The sequence below is a fragment of the Garra rufa genome, chromosome 21 (assembly GCF_049309525.1).
Source record: "Garra rufa chromosome 21, GarRuf1.0, whole genome shotgun sequence".
NCBI lineage: Eukaryota > Metazoa > Chordata > Actinopteri > Cypriniformes > Cyprinidae > Garra > Garra rufa.
This window is the reverse complement of record NC_133381.1, coordinates 25401914-25428063: the sequence shown is the minus strand read 5'-3', so window position 1 is coordinate 25428063 and position 26150 is coordinate 25401914. Positions and strand designations below refer to the sequence as shown.

At 37.9% G+C, this 26150-nt stretch overlaps 2 protein-coding genes across 7 annotated transcripts; both read right to left on the bottom strand.

Annotated features, from left to right (window-relative positions):
• Positions 1–510: 510 nt before the first annotated feature.
• On the bottom strand, positions 511–16883 carry srrm1 (serine/arginine repetitive matrix 1). 5 transcript variants are annotated; one of them, XM_073826542.1, is made up of 17 exons: positions 16811–16883; positions 16186–16275; positions 14767–14889; positions 11896–12066; positions 11712–11806; positions 11164–11352; positions 10795–10986; positions 10576–10692; positions 9927–10102; positions 9679–9759; positions 7711–7797; positions 7390–7531; positions 4912–5004; positions 3980–4810; positions 3707–3893; positions 2320–2496; positions 511–1287 (listed from the first exon to the last, which is right to left on the bottom strand). In XM_073826542.1, the coding sequence occupies exons 1-17, from the start codon at positions 16829–16831 to the stop codon at positions 1180–1182; spliced, it is 2880 nt and encodes a 959-aa protein (XP_073682643.1). In that variant the 5' UTR covers positions 16832–16883; the 3' UTR covers positions 511–1179. The 5 variants fall into 5 exon arrangements, with proteins under 5 accessions (XP_073682643.1, XP_073682646.1, XP_073682644.1 ...); XM_073826545.1 differs by having other exon boundaries at positions 511–1280; XM_073826543.1 differs by having other exon boundaries at positions 10576–10671; positions 16811–16882.
• Positions 16884–17088: 205 nt separating this feature from the next.
• On the bottom strand, positions 17089–26093 carry tdh2 (L-threonine dehydrogenase 2). Of its 2 annotated transcripts, none has more exons than XM_073827020.1 (9): positions 25810–26093; positions 25503–25659; positions 24899–24941; positions 24596–24666; positions 22748–22897; positions 22417–22589; positions 21195–21285; positions 20811–21080; positions 17089–18386 (listed from the first exon to the last, which is right to left on the bottom strand). In XM_073827020.1, exons 2-9 carry the CDS (start codon positions 25648–25650, stop codon positions 18241–18243), a joined length of 1092 nt encoding a protein of 363 aa, XP_073683121.1. In that variant the 5' UTR covers positions 25651–25659; positions 25810–26093; the 3' UTR covers positions 17089–18240. The 2 variants fall into 2 exon arrangements, with proteins under 2 accessions (XP_073683121.1, XP_073683122.1); XM_073827021.1 differs by having other exon boundaries at positions 25503–25640.
• Between the last annotated feature and the right edge of the window lie 57 nt (positions 26094–26150).

Here is a 26150-nt window from a genome sequence, read left to right as displayed (position 1 = left end):
CTGTTAAGGTCTGTTAATAACACTGATCTTCCAGTACACTACACAGAGGAACATCCAGAAATCTCAAGGGACAAAGCTAAAGACACTCCTCATGTTTATCTCTTAAACACCCATGTATTCCCACAGCTGCCTGTGGCCAGTTAGGAAGCAGGTGGCACTAAAAAAAAAAAACAACCACCAGAGCATAAACATTGTTGCCTTGGGCTGTTTTTCCAGATCAGTCCTTGTTACCGTACTACACAATAAGAACTCAATGAGCTTTCATCCATGGCTGCTGAAGATGTGTCACTAAGTGTTGCCAAGGTGACGACACATGATAACACACAGCAGTTGATTATCATGTGTCATCACCAGACCTGGGACACCACAGGCTTTCCACAGAACCTTCTAGACCACAATGGACTAGTAAACATATGTAAAACAGCCTGTATGCATCCATGTGATGCTGTCTGCATCCATCTATTCTGGTTGGGTTTGTCATTTTATGTTTAAAGAAAAAGAAAGAAGAAATATTTTCTTCATTTTAATGTGACTTTGTTCAAAGCCAGAAATTACTGCAGGGTTCAACAATTTCAAACACAACTTAGGTTACAAAAAATATAAAGCAAAAAATAAAGGATGAAAACAGACCTGACTGATTTGTTCTCATGTGCACAGCAGAGCTTGAGCGCTGCCACAAGGCTCAGCTCTCTGGGTGTTTTGGTTTTATGGATCATGCACACAAGAGGACAAACACGCTGGGGTCTGCCGTCAATGCAAACAAAACTCTCGTAAAAAGTCCTGCTGAAGTGAAGGTGAAATCCATAGGCTAACTTGTACATTATTAACTCAGAACTGCAAATAAGCTTTTCATTTGATTCATCATGACCGTAAAAGCAACACAGGAATTATGAAGGGGGCTGGGGACTAAAAAAGGTTTGTTTTTGGATAAGCAGTTGTCGACAGTATTTCAGGGTGGAAAAGAGGGCAGAATCTGATGAAGAAAATTCGGCTGCTCAATCATTTCCACATCATAAAACTCCTCAGCAATAAACATGCCCAAAAAAAAAAATACAAACAAACAAAAGTCTAGGGTGAATTTTAACAATTTGTACATTCTAAAGCTGAACCAACATCAAACATTTAAAATGCAGAGAGTGGAAGAGAAAGAAGGAATTGTGGGGTGTGCTGGATATTTCCTCAGGACTGAGATGGAGACATCTGGGCCTTCCTCATTGAGCGGAGAGCTTTCTCACGTAGTTGCTTCTCCAGATCATCCAAACTGTCTTCTACTTCACTCTCTGATTCCTTCAGGAAAGGTAGCATTAATTATGTCTGACTCAAGAAAACATTGTTTCACAATATAGACAGCTTGTAAGATCTTTAAGGTTTAGCAATGTAAAAGAATTTAGGTTTTATTCAGTAGGAATGCATTTAAGAATGCATTCAAATTTCCTGATAATTTACCGACCCAATGTCATCCAAGATGTTCATCTCTTTCTTCAGTTCAAAAAGAAATTAAGATTTTGGAAGAAAATATTCCAGGATTTTGCCATATAGTGAACTTTAATGTGGATCATCTGTATACTTTGGTTTGACTTTCATGTTTGTTTTGGAAAAACTAGGTCAGTACTTTTGCCTATGTTATGCTTGACCCTTCCAACATGATTTCATAATGTGTGAAGTCAAGCTAGTGCAAGATGAGCATTTGTGGTTAAAAAGTATACACATTATTTATAGAAAATGACCGATCGTTTTGCTAGATAAGACCCTTATTTCTCCGCTGGGATCATGTAGAGCCCTTTGAAGCTTAACTGAAACTGCAATTTAGACCTTTAGTCAGTTGGTCCCCATGGAAGTCCACTATATGGAGAAAAATCCTGGAATGTTTTCCTCAAAAACCTTAATTTATTTTCGACTGAAGTCAGACAGACATGAACACCTTGGATGACACAGATCAGGAATTTTTAATTCTGGAGTAAACTAATTCTTTAGAAATTATTAAAAATGACAGTAAAGACATTTCTAAACAAAAGATTATCAAAGAGTTGTGCAAAAGTATCACAGTTTCCACAAAAAAGTAAACAGAACGACTGCTTTCAACACTGATTAGAAATGATTAGAAACCAAACAAGCATATTAGAATGATTTGTGTGACTATTTTTGATCAAGTAAATAGCCTAGGTGAGACTATTCTTAAAAAAAAAAAATAAAAAAAAATTTCTAAACCGTAGTGTATTTAAAAAAAAAAAAACGTAAATGGGGAGAAACTTTTCATATTACTGAAGAAACCAGACTATTTTGTGTTGACTTAATACAGCTTTAAAAGTGTAACTTCACCTTTTTCTGGTCAGAGTCTGGCTCTGCTTCCTGTCCGTGTCCTCCAGCCGCCCCTCCACTCTTTTCTTCTCCACTTTTCTCCTTTTTCTGTTTCTTATGCTTCTTGTGTTTCTTCTCTTTCTTGTGTTTCTTTTCTTTCTTCTTTTTCTTCTTCTTACTACCTTCTCCATCCGAGTTCTGGAGAACCATCAAAAAAAAGATTTTAACTTCAAACAAACTCATATGATATAAAAAGCATATTTTTCCACTGTTTTTGATTTAAACACCGTTTTTAATACTTTACAGTTGAGTTTTTTTTTTTGTTTAGTGATAGTTGTTCATGAGTCCCTTGTTTGTCCTGAACAGTTGAACTGCCTGCTGTTCTTCAGAAAAATCATTCAGGTCACACAAATTCTTTGGTTTTCCAGCATTTGTGTATTTGAACCCTGATTTTAAGATTCATCTTCACACACACAGAGTACAACTCTGGGACTCATATGCAACTATTACAGAAGGTTCAAATGCTCACTGATACTTCAGAAGGAAAAACCATGCATTAAGCATGCAGGGGTGAAAACTTTTTGAAATTACAGATCAGGGTAAAAGTAAATAATTTTGTTATTTGGGAAACATGTAACTACCTTCTGTAGCCTCTGATAAGCAGTACTACAAAAAATATGATATTTAGGCAAAATAAGTCAAATGTACACATCTCCATTCGGTTCAAAAGTTTATACCCCCAGCTCTTAATGCACCGTGTTTCCTTCCGGAGCATGGAGCAATTTGAACCTTCTGTAATAGTTGCATATGAGTCTCTCAGTTGTCCTCAGTGTGAACAAATGGATCTCAAAATCATACAGTCATTGCTGGAAAAGGTTAAAAAAAACAACAATGCTGGAAAACCAAATAATTTGTGCAACCTAAAGGATTTTTTCTGAAGAAAAGCAGGCAGTTTAACTGTTCAGAACAATCAAGGCTATCACTAAACAAAAAAAAACAGCTGAGAATAATTCAGGTAACAACACAGTACTAAGAATCTTTTGAAAGGGGTCTTTTTATAAATTCTCTTATTCTCTTTTATATATTCTCTTATTTTCTCTTGTGGACTATATGTAAATATCTTATGTGAAATATCTTATTCAAGTCAGTACTAAATAAACAATAACATGCATTTTGTATGATCCCTCATATTTTGGTAAAATAATTAACATTTTGCAGATTCCCAAAGGATGTAAACTTTTGACCTCAACTGTATTGTCAGGTATGTTTCCTAAATACAGCTGTTTCAAAAGGATCCATTTAAACAAAAATGAACAACTGAACCAAAAATAAATCTAGTTTTAGAAGCTCTCTAGATTCGAGCAGTCTAAGGACAAGTGAGACTGAGGCTTGGGCAGGTGTGCCGTACCTTGTTAGGTGATGGGCTCGGAGAAACACTGCTGTTCTTTTTGGCAGGTGGAGGTGGAGAGCGGCTAGCAGAGCGAGAAGGTGAGACTGAAGCAGGCCGCTTGTGAGCCGTTGGAGCAGGAGGAGGAGGAGAAGCAGATGGTGACCGTGAAACCTGCCTCCTTACTGGCTGGGGGCTCTGAGAACCTCTACAAATGGACAGGAATACATATCATTCAGAGAACAACAACACAAATAGAAACACAAATAGAAGGGGCGCTGTCAGAAAAAATACCTCTGAGATTTGCGTGGCTCTGGTGTGCGGGAAACCCTGCGAATAGGTCTGGTGCTATGAGACGGGGACGTTTGACGTCTTTGTCTCTGTGGGGATGAAGCAGAGGGTCCATATCGAGCCGGAGGACTGGAAGACACTCGAGTGCTGTGGGCAGGGGGAGGAGAGCGAGTGTCTCTGCCCCGTTGGGCTGCAGGGGGATTTGGAGAGATTCTACGGTGGCGGGGTGGGGGTGAAGCAGATGAGGGCGGAGTACGTCTCTTTACTGGGCTACTGCCTCGACTCCGTTTCGGGGATCGAGAGGAATGACGTTTGGCCACAGGAGAAGGTGACCCTCTACGCTTGGCTACGGGTGAGGGAGATCCTCTACGTTTGGACACAGGTGAAGGAGACCCTCTTCGCTTAGCCATTGGCGAGGGAGATGCTCTGCGCTTTGCGACAGGTGAGTGAGACGCTCTGCGTTTGGACGCAGGTGAAGGAGACCCTCTACGCTTGGACACAGGTGATGGAGATCCTCTACGTTTGGACACTGGTGAAGGAGAACCTCTGCGTTTGGACAAGGGTGAAGGAGACCCTCTTCGTTTTGAAACAGGGGAAGGAGACCCTCTACGTTTTGACATCGGTGAAGGAGACCCTCTCCTCTTGGACATGGGTGATGGAGACCCTCTACGTTTGGACATGGGTGATGGAGACCCTCTACGTTTGGACATGGGTGATGGAGACCTTCTGCGCTTAGGAGACCCTGGTGAGCGTCTCTTTTGAGGTGGGGGAGGGGAGGGACTGTATCTGCGCTGGATAGGGGGAGTGAAGCGTCGGTGAGGTGGAGATGGAGATCTGAGACAGGAAGGACAGGAGAAAGGGACAAAGAATGAGTCAGTCAAAAAGTCATCACAAACCAAAACCACAAACTTTTCATAAACTCAGCTGGACTTTACCTGCGTCTTGGGGGAGGAGAGGGCGACCTGCGACGGCGAGCAGGAGAAGGCGAACGATGTCTACGACCAGCAGGTGATGGAGAACGTCTCTTTCTGGTAGAAGAGAGAGGGAGTCTAAACTTGTTCCATAGTGATAAAGTATCTTTCAGTTGAGAGTGAACAACCATAATTTTATGAAGCTACGAGAATCCTTTTTGTGCACAAAACAATAACTTTATTCAACAATTTCTTCTCTTCCCTGTCAGACTTTAATGCACATTGACAAGAGTACCGTGAACTAGGGGTTGCACCGATTAATCGTCTAGTCGACTTTAATGCTCTGCCATGATGCTTTAAGCTTGACGTCGACTAGTCGCTGGTCCTATAGAGGGCGCAACAGGATAAGAAGTCTTTGAAGACGACATTTACGCTTTGTGAAAACAGCTAAAACAATAGATAAATGCATACTCCGAAAGCGCTCCACAACACGTGTGAGTATACCATCTTGATGTTTAAAACTGAACAGGAGAATGCACGTTTTAAACAGCTTGTTGTAATTGTCGTTCTAATCTAATGCACTGCTGCATTGTAACGCACACACATAGGCTAAATACAGTAGCTCGCTCGTACATCACGCGCAGATCGTGCGCACACAATCATTCAAAAGCGCGGTGGGGAAAATGAATTGTCAACACCGTTCCATGATTTCTGGCTAATATAGCTTAGAAACTGAAAAGTTCTAGCATATATTTCTTAGTAATTAAAACCCACAGCTTTATTATTAGGCTAGTAGAGAGACGCTGCCAGGTAGAATTAAGTCACACACGCAATCGCTCTCTCACTAATGACTTTATATAAATGTAATCTTTACAGTGCTACTTTATCTGCTGATTTAGAACGAGCAGAAATCTGTGAGAAATATAACGACCCAAAGACAAAATAACTGATTAGTTACTGATTATACTGATTAGCAAAGTATTATAGGAACAATAGCCATGTAGGCAGCGCTGTGTCATAGCTGTGCTCAAGGTTTAAGTGTTTTTGTTCAATAATGACTAATCGACGTCGACTCGACTTTTATCACGTAAATGTCGACCTTAAAAAATCTGAAGTCGTTCAACCCCTACCGTGAACGTGTCAAAGATCGACACAGAAAAGAAGAAAATGTTATTTTTGGCACAAAAGGTATTCTCATAGCTTCATGAAATTAAGCTTGAGCCACTGATGTGACATGGACAATTTTAATCAATGTAATTAGTACCTTATTGGGCCCTGAATGTAGTTGTACCATTGCAGACTATGCAAAGTCAGAAAGCTCCCAGAGTTCATCAAAAATATCTTAATTGGTGTTCTAAAGATAAATGAAGGTCTTACATATTTGGAATGACATGAGGGTGAGTAACTAATGACAGAATTTTCATTTTTGGGTGAACTATCCCTTTAATTCAGTCTTTTAATTCAGTCTAACCTGTGAATTGTGTCAATTTACTCACATCAAGTCAATTTAAACCTAAAGACATTCCTTTATTTTTAAAACTAAATATCCATAACCCAAGCAAACCACATATGATGCAAGTATGTTTGAGCTTCCGCATAAAAAAAAAAACATTCTTGTGTGTCAAGCAAATCCTGGATTACTTTTACATACTCTTTATGAACTTATCAAATGTTTTAGGTGAATCAACGGACCAATTAAGGCACAAATATCTTCGCGTGCGTTTGACAGGTTTGGAACAATATTAGTGTGAGTAAAGACAGAATTGAAATCTCTTTAAATGGACTTGTTCCCTCAAGTCACTTGTTTGTCAATCAGACTAGACTGGATAGACTGCATAATTGTGGTTCTCAAAAAATAGCCATTTTAAAAGAGTCATTTGTTCATAAAACTACACTGCTTGTGCTGTATATTTATAGCAAACACTCCAACTCAGTGTAAAGATGCAGTTTCCTGCCATTATTTATATAACAGCCTTTTTCCTTTATCGCGTTCAATCAGAATTAAAAACAATGGTATTAAAGAAACTATAGGAATCAAAAGCAGTTAAAATTAAGCAATTTAAGGATAAGTTGACACTGAGAATAAAAATTTCCTGATAAACTCTACCCCCATATAAAAAAAAAAGTTAAAAAGTATATACATTGGCCGACCGTTTCGCTAGATAAGACCCTTATTTCTCGGCTAGGATCGTGTAGAGCCCTTTCAAATTGCAATGAAACTGCAATTTTCCATTCAATCCTTGAATGTTTTCCTCAAAACCTTTATTTCTTTTCAACTGAAGACAGACAGACAAACATCTTTGATGACATGAGGGTCAGTAATTTATCAGGAAATTCTTATTCTGAAAGTGAACTTCTTTAATCTGAAAAATACATATTCCCCCATTTTTATCCTAAAGTGGACAAAGCATTTCAGTAGTGACCTCTCATTTTCAGCATTTCAGGAGGGTAATCCAAGTCAAATGCAAATGTAAAGTACATGCAAATGTTGCTGATTTTCACCTTGGGGATGCATCTCTGTGCCGTCTCCGTGGTGATGCAGGTGAATGGCTCCGCCGCCTTCTGATTTCTCCATTTCTGGCACCTGCCCCTCTATTCTGCCTCCTTGACCCTTCATCTTCAGAAGAAGAGGATGAACCAGAGTCTGTAAGCAAATAAAAAAAGCCAACATTGTCATCAGTTCGAAATCAAACACCTGCTAGCATAATTTTTTCCACAACAAACATGATTCATTATTGCAAGCACATGTGTGAGAAGAAAGGAGAGAGAAGGAAAGTGAGGACAAACGAGTGTGATTGAGCTTAAAAAAAAAATGGTGGTAACCTGAAGAGGACTGCTGATTCTGTCTGCGATACTGACGTCGCTGCTGGACAGAATCTGCTGTTGACCCTTTGCCCACCTTGTCCTCCTCTGAAACGCAAAGCAGTGGAGTCCTTCAGTGCCCAAGAAACTGCCATGTGCCCACAATCAAACACCCATGATGTGCAAAAACATACAACGACACCACACACACCCATAACATGCACCCTCCCCTCATCTTAGTAACGAACAGAAAAGACTCATGTGACATGAGCTGCAGAATCTAGGGCTGGGCGGTATACCTTTTCATACCGAATACCGGTGTTTTTTTTTTGTTTTTTTTTATGATATTCATTTTTTATATACCCCAATACCGGTGAGTGTGTGCGTGCAAAGCGCTGGGAACATGTATGTTGACGCAAACAGAAGCCACAGCTTGCACGTGCTTGTCTGAAGCAACACATCTGCGGTGTGGACGTAGTTCAGTATATCTGAGAAAGACCCAGGGTTAGCGATTTGCAAATCTTGTAATGCCGAAATTTCAAGATGGGGTGTGTCTGCAGTGATGAGCAGAGATCGGCGCATTGCGTGCAGACAGATGTAGCTTTCAGTGAGAGAAAAACAATGGCTTTACGTTGGTGTTATGTCGCAATATTTTAAAGATATGTCTTTTCTATATACTGTATTTTTATTAATATTTATGTTTTAAACCATGGAGGTGAGCCAATGGATATCACACAAGCAACGTGGAAACTGATCAATATGTTAAACTGACTTTCAGCATCTGATGTGCATTCTTTCAGACAATGAGAGACGATTATACTTCATATGCTGATATCAATTTAGTCCCTTAATATTTTTCTTGTGCCTCGAACATGGTGGGAAAAAAATAAAAAGAAACGTATTTTGTGTAAGGTTTGTTTTTGAAAGTCTTAAAGCTCTTAATTTTCATTGATGACTGCAGTGTTATTAGGGGGTTATGAAAGTCATAATTATGATTTCAGGTGGTCTTAAATGTGGGAATGAATTGCGATGAAACTTCAAAAGGCTATCCATTGAATAAATATGAGCGCTGCACCTTTCAAAATCATTTGCTGCTTTGTGTACTAGCATTCTGAAAGCGCCTCCTGCTGGAAGAGAAACGCGTACTTGTAAATGTGAACTGATGGATCCACAAGATAATGTGTTATAAAAATTTAAACAATTAAAACAAAGGCAGTAAAATATATGTATATGTTAAGTAATATAATACTTGATTGATAATTGTTTAAATTGATATAGTTGATTTATTCTTTGAAACTTTAATATTAATTTATGCAATTGCAATGCCTTGATTCTAGTAGGATTTAGTACACAGTCATAGCCATAAATGCAATGGTACTAATAATTGGCATAATTCTTGCGGTTTTCGGTTTCGGCCAAGAATTTTCATTTCGGTGCATCACTACATCATATGTAAATGTGGTCAGGCTAAAGTTGTAGCCGCAGGAGGCAACATAAGCAATTTGCTTCACCACCTCCGCCACAAACATGTCCTGGAATATGAAGAATGCACAATAAAGTGTTGTGTATTTTGACTGCAAGTCATGAATTCTGATTTCTTCACCTCATTACAAATATGAGTGCCACTGTCACTTTTTTGTGAACAGCAGCATTTTGTGAGACCAATCAAACCTGGGTTAATACTAGTCCGGTCAATGTAAGCCAATATACTGCAGTAATTATTCTCTAATTTATTAGGAAATGTGGTTAACACCTAGTCATGCATGGAAAAAAAAAGTCATATACTGTATGATACCGTATAATTTTGAAAAATACTGTGATATAACTTTTTGGTCATACCGCCCAGCTCTAGCAGAATCCATCACATCATGTTATTTCTACACAATCCTTGAGCAACAGCTATTAAAGTACAGGGTTCTGTCTACATTTCTTGCATATGTAAACCTTTCTGACATGCACACAGACTCATGTTGAAGAGCCAAATCTTACCAGACTCTGATACATCAGACCGTCTGGGTTTAGGAGAAGGAGATCGAGAGTCGTTTCTTCCACCAGGCCTGTGCTTCATAGCTGAAATTTTCAGATGCATTACAGTCAGAATCATTTCACTGCTTAGTATTCTATAAGCAACCTTGCACTGATGAGGAACCATTTAGATTTACACAAATAAATCAACTTTAATCTGAAGTAAGTTTAAGTCATTTCAAATTGCAAATAAAGCAGTTCTAGAATGCAACCTGAAGGGCTTGTGTCTGGTCCTGAAGGACTACGACCTCGTCTTCTTGAAGGGCTAGAAGGGTCCGAGCGACGTGGAAGTTTTCTGGGTGGGGTAGCTGACCCACGTTTCCCTGGTCTCTTATGGGGTGACCGAGAAGAGGAACTAGCAGAGGAGGAGCGGGAGCGAGAGCGACGCCTGATGGACAAACAAGCTCAGGTAAACACAACAGTTGATCGTTCATGTGAAGACAGACTGTATCTAGTAATAAAGTTGAGTAAAAAGTCAACTTTTTAAAAAACTGTCACATCAGTGTAGCTTTATACAATGTTCTAAAGTTAAAATGTTTTTGAAAGAAGTTCACCAAAGCTGCATTTACTTGATCAAAAATACAGTATAAACAGTTTAATTTTTAAAATGTATTTGAATGTGTCAGTTGCGTTGTTGTCTATGCAGGGTGAGAAAGCCCTTGGATTTCATCAAAAATATTTTGATTTATGTTCTGAAGATGAACGTTTTACAGGTCTTACAGGTTTGGAACGACATGAGGGTGAGTATTTAATGACAGAATTTTAATTTTTGGGTGAACTATCCCTTTAATTGTCATTTGAATACATTCAAGCTGAATTAAAGTATTCATTTTTATTCATGTAAGAAAAAAAAACACTGACCTGCGGACAGGTGAACGGCTACGTCTATGTCTAGAGGGTGGTCCCCGTCTAGGAGGGCTCCTACGTCTCGGAGAGATTCGCCTCCTGGGACTAGTTCTGCGACGAGGAGAGAACGACCTAGAGACATTAACTTAACCCCTAGTTCAATCACATTAGCAGATAAACAAAATGATCTAGGATAAGAAATCACATGGCTTCACCATCAGAGACCAGACTTACCTAGAGCGGGATCGAGGTCGTCTACGAGATCGAGGTGAACGAGAGCGGTGGCGTGGACGATCTCTACGGCCATCCTTCTCTCTGTCCCTGTCTCTGGGTTTGGGCCTGTCTTCAGATTTGGACGTTTTATCTGGAGATGACTCTTTCACAGCCTCAGACACAGAGTCTGGCTTGATGTCGCCCACAAGATCACTGATAAGTAGAATAGGGAGAAAAATGTCAAGATAAAAATTTCCAGTAAAGTCACTCCTTGTGGCCAAAGATTACATACATTTCAGATTCATATGTACAGTTCTTTTGTTGTTATAGGCAGCTTGAAGGACTGATATATTAGGATGCCATCGTGCAATGTCAGGTTTCCACAGTTACCTAGTAGAGGAAGCCTCCTGAACGAGTGGCTCTGGTTTGGAGCTCTCTGACTGGTCCGGTTCTTGCTTTGGTTCTTCTTTATGATTGGGCGGACTGGAAGGCGGCGAAGCAGCTGGGCTCGGTTTTCGCCGAGGTGATCGAGAGGGACTAGACTTACGGTCACGCTTCACAGGGGAGCGAGACTTCCTCCTGAAAACAAAAGTGAACCAAAAAAAAAAAAAAACTGGAGTCAAGCACGGGGATAATTTACAATATTATCCATCATTTACAAAGACAACTTTGCTAATCCATTTGTAAAAGTCACTATGAAAATTGACAATTTTATCATTGTTTTTTTTTATGTAATATTGCAGTGATCCAGTACAGATGATTTATTGGTGTGCATTTTATGCATTTATGTGTTCTTATAATCTTTAATAAAAACTTATAACAGGTTGCAGGAATTAGCAAACAATTAAATTGTTAATTCCAGTCCCAATTCCAAGTTCAAGTCCCAACCAACATTTCCCAGTTTCATGCTGACTGACAGAAAGAAATCCAAAACCAACCTTTTAGGGCTTTTTGACTGAGCTCTTTCTTTGCTCTCCTTCTCTCTTTTATCATCATCTATTTTTTTCAGAGAGGCAAGTTTCTCCTGTTCGATCTGAAGATCAAAGAAAAACTGTTAAACACTTGTAGTTTAAAAAAATCATCATCAGTAAGAGAGTTCGCAACTTCTCAGCTCTTCATCACCTGTCTCTGTTTGATCTCTTCTTTCTTCTGCTCCAGGAAGGCAGACGGGATACCAGCGATGTTCTCCTGTGCACTAAGCAACAGCGGCCAGAGGTCCTTCATGAACTCTCGAGCGTTCTTCCCATTCAGAAACCCGGTCAAATTGATCTGCATCATCTTCCCATCCGGATTCTGCAACACAAACAGCAGAGAGGAAGAAAGAGAGGAGGAAACCAAGCAGTTAATACTGACACAAAACAAGAGTGCTGAGCTCAGAAATTCTACCTACACCTTTCCTTCCTGAACATAAGTAAACAGCTGCTTTTCAACAAGAGCCCAGTACCTGAGGGCCTCAAAAATGTCTCTAAAACCAACAGCCACAGCTGATTGTTATTTTTACTACTAAACCAATTGTATAACAGAAACAAGAAACACTTCTATAATGAATAAACTGCCTTTGAGCATGCATTATATGTTTACATTTTATCATCTGAACTGAGATGTACCCTCCCAGTTCACATCCCCTCGTCAAGGAGCAATAAGGCCCTCCCTCAACACTAGGGCTGTGCAATATCAAACTCCTGAGAGATAGAAACATTACAGTCCACAAACAGAGTGCATCAAAACCCCACAAAGCAAGAACAGTCCAGTTGTCTTCAGTGTGAGTGGCGCAGGCTCTGTGGGCTGGGGGGGGGGCGGAGAAAGGCGCTCCATTGGCTGGCCTCCGCCTCACTACTGCATCACACTCAATCACCTTGAGTTTAATGCTATATCATTTATCTAAATTGCAAGAGACGAACAAGCAATAATGAGTACACAAGGCATGGAAAACGCTTTATTTACATCAAATGAAGAGGAAAATAAACCTATGAGATCCATAGGGGTGTCGAGTCATGCTCCTGAAGATGTACGTCACACCAGAGTTTAGTTATAAGAATACGGTTGGACCTGAATATTGCAATAATGTAGATCTACAAGAGCAGGACTGAGCACCCGGTGTACTAAAATTGAGTTAAACTAATGTTTCTGGTTCAATACAGGTTAAGCTCCAATAACAGCATTTGTAGAATAACTGTTAATCTTTTTTAACACCAAGGACCCATTATATTTTCATTCATATGGACCCATTTAGACTGTGAGAAAAAAAAGTGATTATTAAACAGAACATGTTTGCAAAAACATTTTTTTTACTTTGTACCACTACTATACAGAGACCAAGCAAATTACTAAATCAGAAATCATTTTAAAAATGACTTTCTTTTAAGTGCATTTTATTTCTAACCAGTATTAAAGAAACAAATTAAACAGGAGAGAAACATTTTGAATTCCATTTATTTCTAGCAATTTTTATGAATTTTATATATATTTTTATAAACCCCAGTCAACCTTTTTGACTCTCAGTCTAAAGGCCCACTCACATTGGCTAAGATACTTCCTCTGGTATTGAATTAAATAATTCGGTGATTCTGCAAGATGTAAAATTCTAAATGTGACCCTAGACCACAAAATTAGTCATAAGGGTCCATTATATGAAATGATTAGGATGCAATATATGGCTGAGATAAAACTATTTGAAAAACTTTGAATCTGATTGTGCAAAAATTGTCCAAATTAAGTTCTTAGCAATGCATATTACTAAATAAAAATTAAGTTTTGATATATTTAAAGTAGGAAATTTACAAAATATCTTCACAGAATATGACCTTTACTTAATATCCTAATGATTTTTGGTATAAAAGGAAAATTGATCATTTGGACCCATACAATGTATTGTTGGCTATTGCTACAAAATATACCCATGCTACTTAAGACTGGTTTTGTGGTCCAGGGTCACAAATGTTTTAATTAAAACATTATTGGGGAGACAGGTTACACTGAGATTTTAGAAAATTTGTAACCGTGTGACTGCTACAAGCTAAAGGATGGCTTAATTATTCCACAAATGCTTTTGAATAAACTTATCCTGTACTGGTCCTGAAGCATTCCTTTAAGGTATTGTATAGCTATGCCATTACAAAAACTGAAAGCACCTCTTTATATTTGAGAAAAACTTTTATGTATCATTAATAGGAGCAAATACCTCTGTGGAATCCCAGCGAAAGCTTCCTGAAAATCAAGTCTTTAGAAACTGAAACATTGACTATTGTACAACTTAGCTAAACTTATAAAAACGCAAAAAAAAAAAAAAAAAAATCACGTGTCTCTCGTTTTTTGTTTTATTACAGTATTGTTTTATAAACTAAGTCCATTTAAAATAAAAAGGGCATCTTAATACAATGTTGTACTACGCTATCATCTCACATGCAATGTTTTTTTTTTATTCTTTAACGGTTGTGTCAAAAATGGTAATCAGGCCTTTGTGTTTAAGATATACTGCTAAACTTTAACTGAAACAGAAAGGCACAAATGATCAAGCTGAAATGACTCTACCACTGACACAATGTCAAGCCCTGCTTATAACTCACCTCAAAAAATAAAGCTCATCATCAAGGGAGAGTTGGATTCAGAGAGACTTTGGGCTCAGGTGAGATCTAATAAGGAGTTGGTGCTATACTTCAGATGCAAGGAATAAGATCCATATTGGTTCAGGCCTTTTAAATCATAAATCACATCAACATTAGAACATTGCTGTTCAGAAGGAACGGTGTCACAAATCATTTCTTCAGAGAGAGAGAATATCATTTTTTACCCGCTTTTCTGTCTTTTTATAAGCAGACAGACACTTTAAGACTGATGTTAGATGTTTTCTGCTGTTACATCTACACAAGTAACTGTCAGCAGTTATTCACTGATCTTCAAACCTTCTCTCATCCTCCCAAAGAACAAAACACATCTAATATATAACTGCAGCATGTGTGAAAAGACAACGGCAAGAGGAGAGCGGGCGTATACCTTTTCCTCCAGCTGGTTGAAGACAAATTCGATGACCACATCATCCTCAAAGCCAAGGATCTCCGTCACTCGCTGAGTTATCCAGGGCTTCACCACTTCCAAGTTGACCTTGGTCATATCCACCTAATAAACAGTCAGAAAACAATCTTACACAGGAACAACACAGGATCTTCCATATATATGTGGGTAACTTTTAGATTGTTTTCAAAACGCGTCCATATTGGCGGAACTAAGCATAAACAATGTTACTGAACCGAATGAAACTTGCATATTTTGCTGCTGAAATTGGTCAATTATTGTCATGTTTTGGAACGTACTAATCGGTCGGACCAGGGAAAAACATTTAGAGTACTATAGTCTGCCAAATTCATAACAAATCAAGGAGAAGAGTGCAAAAGACTGTCTGAGGAAAGGCGGCATTTGTGGTTGGTCAAACTGAACCAGGATTTCCAGGGCAAGAATCTTGACAACATTTGTGTTTGTTCTCATTTCCAGTCAAGTAGGTGAAATATTAGGCTAATATCTTAATTAATACTGCTCATACGTTATCTTTACCACCTATTAACTTTAGTTTGTCAAAATATTGCGCCCTTTTCTGCTTACTAAGACTTTCTCTAAATGATTTTTTTTCCATGTTTTACAGCATAAATTAGTAGAACAATGTATTCAGTAGTACATTAACCGTGCAATCCATGCTGTTGTTAACATCAGAGTATCACCAATATGGCCACACATCCGGGTAACTGACCAAATCATGACTAAGAGCAAACCCTCTATAGGTTAAACTTACAGGCATAGTTCACCCAAAAATGAAAACTCTGTCATTAATTACTCAACCTCTTGTCTTTCCAAACTAGCAAGACCTTCGTTCATCTTTGGAATACAAATTAAGATATTTTTGATGAAATTCAAGCTTTCTGACACTGCATAGACAGCAATGCAACTGAAATGTGTCCAGACCCGGAACATAGTAAGGACATATAGGAAAATAGTAGGGAAGAATTGTTGAAGGGCATAAAGTTGTTATATTTGTTTTTTGTGCACAGAAAGTATTCTCATAGCTTTATAATATTACGGTTGAACCACCAATGTCCGTACTATGTTTCTGGGTCTGGGAATATTTCAATTGCATTGCTATCTACGGAGGATTAGAAAGCTCTTGGATTTCATCAAAAATATCTTAATTTTTGTTCCAAAGATGAACGAAGGTCTTACAGGTTTGGAACAACATGAGGGCGAGTAATTCAAAATAGAATTTTCATTATTAGGCAAATCTCTTTAAATTTGGTTAAAAAAGTGATTCAGTGTTACATGCTCCTTAAAAAATTATCATAAATTCTAAGCAATTGTAAAATCTAGGGAACCTCAATACGTTTATTGTTTATGAACACATTTGCACCAATTTTCTTTCTTTTTTACCTTCTTCTCCAGACATTCTGCAAACTTTAGTTGCTTCAACAGCTTCTTGTGTTTGTTGCTGAAGCGGTTATCTTGCTCCGCACTGGTGCCCTGAAATAACAAGAATTCATGATTAAAACAACATGATTTAGTAAATTCATATTTTATGTATCCAAGGTGAATATATACGTTTACAACATGAGATTGAAAATAAACTGAATTATTTCACCATTTAAGTAGGACATAGACATGAATGTACTAGATACGCATACATACGATTACACCGCTTGCTATTGTATAAGAACATGGAATTTGTCTGTCTAGGTTTCGGTTTCAGTCTGTATTTTATTTTAACTACGCCAACCAGAGTACAGCTGACTGTATAATGTTACAGTATAATTTGCTTGTAAGAAAAAGAGCGATAACATTAAACTCAACGCGTTGGGTTCCTTAAATCTGTTGTTCCTGTTTAATCTGTTGAGTATTTTCTGCTTCTCTCACGCCGCCGCCATTACAGCCACACTTCAATGAATACACCAAATACAGCCTTGAAACAACCAAATAATCAACCAGTTGACAAATAACACATGCAAAACAACATATTCGACCGTATAATGCCGTAATTGTAAAAGAATATAAGACTTACGCGGAAAAACCCCGCGTCCATTTCTATCGTGTGTCAATATGGCACGATGTCCCACAATCCACTGCGTCGCAGCAGCTTTTACCTCACTTCCGGTGGCTGTTCAAATCTATTTAATACAACCGTAGACGTTTTTTGTTTTTATTTTAAATTTAGTGTCATAATGTTTCGTCATATACTGAATTGGTCATGAAACGGAAATAATTAATGTTTTTTTTTTGTTAGTTTATTATGTGTGACTACAGCAGAGGTCACAAATGAACAAAGACAAACATAAACCGTTTGCATGATTAAAGCCATTTATTTGACATACACTGCAATTTTCCACCAGTTCCTAATGAGATTCATTAACAACTTTTGAGAAAATATAACTAAAAATAAGGCAGTGTCAAATTTTAACACTGAAATCACACTTGCTTTTGAAAGAAAGATGAGTCATTCTAAATTATATATTGTTTTTAGATAAGTTTTTTAATTTGTCTGCACCAGTCGCCTATACAGAAGGCAGACTAATACTTTCAGACAGGCTGAAGCCAAAAAACACCCCCTTTACTATTGCAAGGCCGCTGGGTGTTTTATAAAGTAGTTTTGCTCAACAAAAATGTGTTAAAAAACTCAGTGTATAACAGTGTATAATACATCAGCAATACTGATTAAGTACTTAATTCACACCACCACACTATGCATTGTGAACCCAGAGCCCTTTGATAACTGCCTCTAAATAAATAAAGCCAATACAGACAATAGTAGGTTTAACAGAACCCAAAATTCAGGCAACTGTGATTTCCTCAGTGATAGCAGCTGGAACAAAGGCAATCTTTTGATTCACACTAAAAGCTGTGTTCAATCTGAGACACTTCCTCTTGTACGCAATACATGGAGGTGTCTAGAGCACAGAGTGAGGTGCCTAATGGTTGTTACTGTCTTTGTACAAATGAAGCATCTATGAAGCAAAATTCAACCCCTCCCAAAAAGAAAGGTAGGCTATGATTGGTTAGGATTAGGAAAGCAGAGTTTACGTTATAAAATCAGATCATTGAAATTTTGGGCCAGCCAGAATTATTTTTTTGCACTGCTGACTTTGTGGTGTCTCTAAAATAATTAAATTGTACAGTTTCATCTATAATGTGTGCAACAATGTTACTATTATTACTACTACTACTATACTGTATTCATCAGCATGTTGTCGTTTCCTTGTTTTTCCTTGTTCCATGACAGCTTAAAAACTATGTAAGAACAGATCACAGAGAAGAAAGACAGAGTCTCCTGAGCGGTGAGAGAATGTGAGTTTTGGTTTGTTTACATGTTTTCTTCACAAGCAACTGACGGAAAGTCCTGGTCTAAAGAAACAGCTACCAAATTTGAGATAGATGAGTTTGGAAATGCACTGGAAAGATGCTGGTGATCTGTGTTTCAGTCCCTGAGAAGACCTGCTAGCTGACAGGTAGTCCTGCATTGGTTCTTTTTTCACGGATGGAGGCCAGCATGTCTGTGACTAGCTCCGACAGGCCGAACGCAGGCTTCCAGCCCCAGTCCTGACGTGCGTTAGAGTCATCAAACCGCACTGGCCAGCTGTCCGCTATAGAGTGAATATTACATTTATGAACATGAAGCAACAATTATTTGTTTTTCTTTTCATTATACAAGAGAAACACAGATAGACAATGACATAGATAGGAATTAAAGTTGAGGTCAAAAGTATACACCCCCCTTTTCAGAATTTGCTAAATTTTTTACCAAAATAAGAGGGATCATACAAAATGCATGTTATTGTATATTTAGTACTGACCTGAATAAGATATTTCACAAGAGAAAATAATAGTTGAATTTATATAAATTACCCCATTCAAAAGTTTACATCCCCTTGATTCTTAATACTGTGTTCTTACCTGAATGATTCACAGCTGTTTTTGACTCATATGCAACTGTTACAGAAAGTTCAAACGCTCACTGATGTTCCAGAAGGAAAAACGATGCATTAAGAGCCGGGGAGTGAAAACTTTTTAACAGACTAAAGATGTGTACATTTTTCTAATTTTCCCTAAATATTATATTTTTTATTTAGTACTGCTCTTCAGAGGCTACAGAAGATAGTTACATGTTTCCCAGAAGACAAAATAAGTTAAATTTACCCTGATCTTAACATTCTAAAAGTATTCACCCCCTGGCTCTTAATGCATCGTGTTTCCTTCTGAAGCATCAGTGAGTTCTGTAACAGTTGCATATGAGTCTCTCAGTTGTCCTCAGTGTGAAAAAATGGATCTTAAAATCATACAGTCATTGTTAGAAAGGGTTCAAATACACAAAAATGCTGGAAAACCAAAGAATTGGTGATACCTGATGGATTTTTCTGAAGAACAGCAGGCAGTTTAATGGTTCAGGACAAACAAGGGGAAAAAACACAGCTGTGCATCATTCAGATAACAACACGGTATAAAGAATCACAGGGATGTAAACTTTTAAATGGGGTAATTTTTTATAAATTCAACTATTATTTATTTTGTCTTGTGGACTATATGTAAACATCTTATTGTGAAATACCTTATCGACGTCAGTACTAAATAAACAATAAATTTTACAAAAAAATGTATGATTTTGCAGATTCTAAAAGGGGGGTGTGAACCTTTGAGCTCAATGATAATATTCCAATTAAACACAAACATTTATATTAAAGGAATAGTTCACTTAAAAAATGAAAATCTGCTGAAAACGTACTCATCCTCAGGCCATCCTAGAAATAGATGAGTTTGTTTGTTTAGTGAAATTGATTTGGAGAAATTGCTCAGCAGTGGATCTTCTGGGTGCCGTCAGAATGAGTTCAAACAGTTATAAGTATCACAACAATTCACAAGTAATTCAGTCCATCAATTAATGTCTTGTGAAGTGAAAAGCTGCATAAGAAAGTCCTCTATCCATAATAATGCTTTCTCCAGTGAAAAGGTGATTTTGTCTGAATCAGGAAAGAAATATACACAGATCAAGCATTGTTTATAAGTAAAAACGATCCTAAACAAATGTTTGTGAATTTTGATGTGAGAGGACAACAGGGGCTAGACTTCACTGGAGGAACCATTATTATGGATTATGGACTCATATTTTGGTCAGAAGCAACAGTTTAAAGTTAATACATTATAAAACACAGCTTTTTACTTCACAAGACATTAATTGATGGACTGTTTGAACTCTCATTCTGATGGCACCCATTCACTGCAGAGGATCCACTGGTGAGTAAGAGAAGCTAAATCTCTTAAAATATGTTTTAATGAATGAAGAAATTAATCTATAGATCAATTCTGTGTTTGCAAACAGTGATGATGTTTTTCTGTGGGTGGAGCCTATCTGGTGGCAGAAAATGTCAGTTTTAAAGTACAAGGCTATGGAAGGTGAAAGGTCCATTTGAGTTTATATTTAAAAATTCAGACTTTATTCTCGCAATTCCGAGATTATATCTCACTAAAAATCAACTTGTCATTCTCTCTTTTCTCCTCAGTCTTAATGACAGAATGAAGAGTTTATATCATACATTTCTGGCTTTCTTCCCTCAGAATTGACAAACTTGCTATTGTTGAGTTAAATCGTGTTATAACGTCCAAACTAGGAGATTTAAACTTGCATTTGCGAGAAAAAAAGTCAGAATTGTGAGATAAAATAGGTAAATGTTATGTAGAATGTTATAGGTTTAAATCGTATTTTATACTGTTACTGTAGCGCTAATACAATATGTCCCCCAGCATATGTGAATATAATGTAGACCTATTGTTTAAATCAAATTTATGCTTTAAAAGTAGAGTAATCATAGCAGGGTTCATCCATAGTCTGTCCATTTAATCATCTGTGTTTAGGTTTAAATAGCGTCTTTGACGAAAAGATTCTTTAAAAATGATTTGCATTCCGATTCTGACATTCAAAGGCACAACAAATTTTTTTCTCTTATTCAATGGATTTTACCCGTTTCCGTCCATTCGTTACCCGTGTTTTTCTGGCACCACAATGTTATTCTTACCGATAGTCTGCCGGATGGTATCAGGATTGTACGTGACCCTCAGGTGGGGCAGGTGTTTGCGAATCTCTTCTGCCACTTCTTCAGGTGTGAAGCTCATGGCTGCGATGTTGTAAGTACGCAGGGAAAGTTGGCTTTCAGGGGCCTGCATGAACTCAATGGTGGCCCTGTGGCAGTCAGAAATGTGCATCATGGGAAGCCGAGTGTTGGAGCGCAAGTAACATTCATGGTGGCCGGTGCTGAGGGCATCGTGAAATATCTGGACAGCATAATCTGGGGATATAATTAGACAGGTTAGAATAGTGTGTTGTTTGCAGACAAAGCTGTGAATGTACAACTAATGATTGTGTCTGTAAGTGAGAAAAAAATGCAAGATGGCTGGTTAACCAGTAGTGCCTCCTCCTGGCTTGGTGCGGGCAGAAACAACTCCTGGGTATCGCAAGCATCGGAAATCCAGGCCATATTTATGGTGGAGATACTGATCCAATCAGAACACAGTTAGGATGTTGGCATTTCATATTTGCATATCATTCAAGTGATAAACAGTTCTCTTTAAGCTTTTACACAAATTATATTTTTCAATTATTATGATTATACAATCAATATAAATTAATGTTGCATATACTACTAATATCATTTAACACTACCGGTCAAAAGTTTGGAATAATTTTGATTTTTTTAATGTTTCTGAATGAAGTCTTACATGCACACCAAGGAATTGTTTTCCATTCCAATATACTCTAAAATATAATTTATTCCTTTGATGGCAAAGATAAACCATTACATTAGTCTTCAGTGTCACATGATCCTTCAGAAATCATTCTAATATGCTTATTTTGATGCTCAAGACACATTTTAATACACATTATTACTATCAATGTTAAAAATTATTCATGCTTTTGTGGAAACCATGAAGCACTGCCATATAAATATTTGGGGTAAGTAAGAATAGATTTTAAAAAGGACATATTAAATTGATCAAAAATAATAGTAATAGTTACAAAAGATTTCTATTTCAAACAAATGGTGTTCACAGAACTTTGTATTCATCAAAGACTTCTTTCAAAAACATAAAAAAAATAAGCATTAAAAGGTATAGTTCACCCAAAAATGAAAATTCTGTCTTGAATTATGCACCCTCATGTCGTTCCAAACCAGTAAGATCTTTGTTCGTCTTCGGAATACAAATTAAGATATTTTTGATGAAATCCAAAAGCTCTCTGACCCTCCATAGACAAAAAGGTCCAGAAAGGTACCAAGAACATCGACAAAATAATTTTTGAATAAAGTTATTTTAGTTTTTTCTGCACAAACTTTTGCTCGTAGCTTCATAAAATTAAGGTTGAACCACTGATGTCACATGGACTATTTTGTCAATGTCTTGGTAACTTTCTGGACCTTGAACGTGGTAGGACCCTTGCTGTCTATGAAGGTCAGAAAGCTCTTGGATTTCATCAAAAATATCTTCATTTATGTTCCGAAGATGAGGGTTTGGAACAATATGAGGGTGTGTAATTAATGACAGAATTTTCCTTTTGGATAACTATCCCTTTAATATGCATTAACATTTTCCTCAGAATAGCTAAAACATAAAAACATAAATCTTTACTTCCCCCATCAGCTCTGCATGGACTTTGGAAACCCCATAAATAGTGCGAGGCCTCTGGATACACAGGTCAGGTGCTGGATCACGGGGAGATGAAGGGCCAAATGCTCCGATGGTACTGGGTACAAATAGTCGCAAGCAGTTCTCCAGAGCCAGATCCAACACATTATGCAGACCTAAAGAAAGAGGAGTGGGGGGAGGAGAAGAGAAGATCGGGACAGGGGCAACAGGAGAAGGACAGAATGTGGGACGTCAGGGATAGTGGAAACCTTGCGTTGTAAATTAGCCCGTCATGGCATAAACACGTAAAACATGTGAGACTGTATTTTCCCACCTGTGATATTGATGGTGCGGGCGAGAGCCACGTTAGCTTCCCCGATAGCACTGAGTAATGCGCTGTAATGCACCAGCCAGGTGATTCTGTTATTCACAACTAGCTCCCTTAGGTTTTTATAGTCCAGCACGTCAGCGTATACAAATGGACCTGTAAGGAGGATCACCCATCAGATACTGGAGTTCAAAGAGACATTTCACTCAAAAATGAAAATTCTGTCATTATTTACTCATGTTCTTCCAGACCTGTAAGACCTTTGATCTTCACACAAATTAAGATATTTTCGATTAAATCCGAGAGCTCTCTGACCCTCTATAGACAGCAAGGGTCCTACCACATTCAAGGTCCAGAAAGGTACCACAAACATCGACAAAATACACCATGTGACATCAGTGGTTCAACCGTAATTTTATGAAGATACGAGAATACTTTTAATATCAACTTTATTTTGGAGAGCATCATGAGTCCACAATGCATGCACATTCACCAATACGTTGTTTACGTGCAGATTAAAGCATTCGCATACGTCGTGGTATTCTCCAAAATGGCGCTAGGGTGACGTAGTGGAGAAAATAGTATACTATACTGTACTGTCTGTTCTTGGTACCTTTCTGGGCCTTGACTGTGGTAGGACCCTTGCTGTCTATGCAGGGTCAGAGAGCTCTCGGATTTCATCAAAAACATCTTAATTTGTGTTCTGAAGACTAACGAAAATCTTATGGGTTTGCAACAACATGAGGGTGAGTAATTAATGACAGAATTTTAATTTTTGGATCACATATCCCTATAAATGAGAGCTTTATTCATATAGGCTATTCAGAATATGAATGAAGCTAAGTGTTTGAAATGTAGGTAACATAAAATTCAATTAATTAACATTAAAAGAGAAGTTCACTTTTAGAACAAAAATGTACAGATAAATTACTCACCCCCTTGTCATCCAAGATGTTCATGTCTTTCTTTCTTCAGTCATAAAGAAATGATGTTTTTTGAGATAAACATTTCAGGATTTCTCTCCATAGTGCAGCTTCAAAGTGTTGAAAAACTCCCATCTCATTTTCTCCTCCAACTTCAAAATCACTCAACATCACTGTTTTACCTTTTTTTTTTGGTACAGGGCGCTTGATCTTCTTTGCACATTCACTTTGTAAACACTAATCAGTACTTCTGCAGCGATGTAGGATGATTTTGAAGTTGGAGGAAAAAATGAGATGGGAGTTTTTCGACATGCCCTAACTGTCTTGAAATGGAATACACAGAATACACACAGAGCTAGACAAGATGAGCATTTGAGGTTAAAGGATATAAATTGTCAAACCCTTCTTCCTCGGCTGGGATCTTTTAGAGCCCTTTGATGCTGCATTTAAACTGCATTTTGGAAGTTCAAACTCACAGGCACCATAAAAGTCCACTATATGGAGAGAAATCCTGAAATGTTTTCCTCAAAAAACTTATTTTCTTTATGACTGAAGAAAGAAAGACATGAACATCTTGGATGACAAGGGGGTGAGTAATTTATCTGTACATTTTTGTTCTAAAAGTGAACTACTCCTTTAAGAACTAATACATTTTACAACATGAATCTAAAAATTGAATGGTAGAGTATGTTGAAAATAATGGTACTCAAAATAATACATGTTTGTTTGTTTTTTTTAAAGCTAACATATGTTAACTTATTGTACAGTGTTACTGAAATATATTTGTAAAATTGAAATGTAAAAAACTCCTACTGTAAACTTTAACAGTCAGGTTATGGCACCACACTGTCCACGTGGCTCTATATATGTTGCAACTGATGCAACCGCCTGCCCATATGAGAGCTGTACATGTGTCTCAGTGTCAACGTACCCATATCATAAACTTCATTGGGAGGCCTCCTAATGTCTGACAGGATGATGTTTTCCTCTCCATACTGCTTCCTGATGTAAAAGGAATTAAATATAATTACAAATCAATATAAACAACAAAAAATGTTTAATGATCTTTCAGTTTTTACTGAATTACAAAGCAAATTAAAAGGGCTTATATTTGCAGAGCAAACATCTAAAGACAAGCGCAATATCAAATCTCTGCAAAGTTGTAAAAACAGTGTGTTCTGGAATCTGATTTCAAAATTCTCCCATGCAGTACATCTTTCAGCCGTTCACCAACCTCAGCATTTGAGCTAGTCCAACTCCAAGCTGTCCCAGGCCACCTTTAACAAGAGAAAAACACTTTTAATGTGAATGAAAAATGTTAGTGCATAGTAACTCCTGTACTGGAGGTCTGAGGTACAGTAAATGCACAATAAAACAAAACATGACACCACACATAATGCGTAATCAACTCCAGTAGACATCTAAAAAATAGAGTTTATATTACAGTGACTACTTTAGACTATTGTATAACATTTGACAAGCACTCAGGAAATTCAGTGAGTGCACATGCAAATTTAGTAGAGCAAAAGCATACAAAAATGGCAGTGGCAGTTTCAAAAACAGGCCAATTTTAAATAAGCTCCGGGATTGTTATTGTCCAGACATTTTTCAGCTCAGCTCACTCTGTTGCACAAGAATAAAACAGCCGTGCGCTCCATTGTGCGTACATGGAGCGCTTTTAACACTGTTTATTCCCGACCTATTGTCAAGGCGATCAATAGGATTGTCTCTTACGAGCCACGGAAAACAAACAAAGAAGAGGTGATGAAACTGAACTATTTTCACCAAAACACTACAGTTGTCAGACGTTATTTAAGCAGCTGGGAAACATATGGTACCTGTGATGAGGACTCGAGGACTGTCCGTAGGAGGCTCGGAGGTCTCGTTGCTCGGCCATCGGTTGATCTGCCGCGGTGATAAACTCATGCCGCGAGCCGACCAACCTCTACACAACGAGCGGACACACAACCGGACACCTAACAACATGTCGTCTCTCTGTCAGTTAAAAAACATATCGTTTAACAATTTTACTTTTTCTTTTAAATTTTCACTAAACTGACAGTTACGTCGTTATTTCACCTTTAAAAGTATGTTGACTGACACACGAACAATATGTAAATCAATATGTAAAGCGCATTATCTCACCTTGAGCTTATCAAAACCTGAAATCCGTGACGATGTGAAACACGTGTTTTTTACCAAAATCACAACATTGCTGTGGTGTTTCCGGAGGTGGAAAATTAAGTAAGTAAATAGTGCTGATAAGAGGGATTTTCATGGTATTTAACCGTTAGAATTAAGAGATTACTGTCCGATTGGTTGCCAGAGGAGCGCATCGAATGACCATTGGATAAACAGGCGGCCGGAGCAGAGAATGCTGGGAAATGTAGTTTTATCTTTATACTAGCACGTACGGTCGCGTGATAATGATTGCGGTGTCCATTAGCGCTACAAGAGGGCAAACTTGCTGACGGGCTGCCCACTCT

Excerpts from the sequence above, each read along its gene's own strand:
- srrm1 (XM_073826542.1), bottom strand. The coding sequence starts at position 16,831 with ATGGACGCGGGGTTTTTCCGC. Across the intron at positions 9,760-9,926 it reads ACCAGACACAAGCCCTTCAG|CTATGAAGCACAGGCCTGGT; the intron begins GTTGCATTCTAG and ends TGAAAATTTCAG. Across the intron at positions 3,894-3,979 it reads GAGCCACGCAAATCTCAGAG|AGGTTCTCAGAGCCCCCAGC; the intron begins GTATTTTTTCTG and ends GTCCATTTGTAG.
- tdh2 (XM_073827020.1), bottom strand. The coding sequence starts at position 25,650 with ATGTTGTTAGGTGTCCGGTTGTGTGTCCGCTCGTTGTGTAGAGGTTGG. Across the intron at positions 21,286-22,416 it reads ATGCAGAGCTGATGGGGGAA|TATCTCCACCATAAATATGG; the intron begins GTAAAGATTTAT and ends TGATTGGATCAG. Across the intron at positions 21,081-21,194 it reads GCCAGGAGGAGGCACTACTG|ATTATGCTGTCCAGATATTT; the intron begins GTTAACCAGCCA and ends TTATATCCCCAG.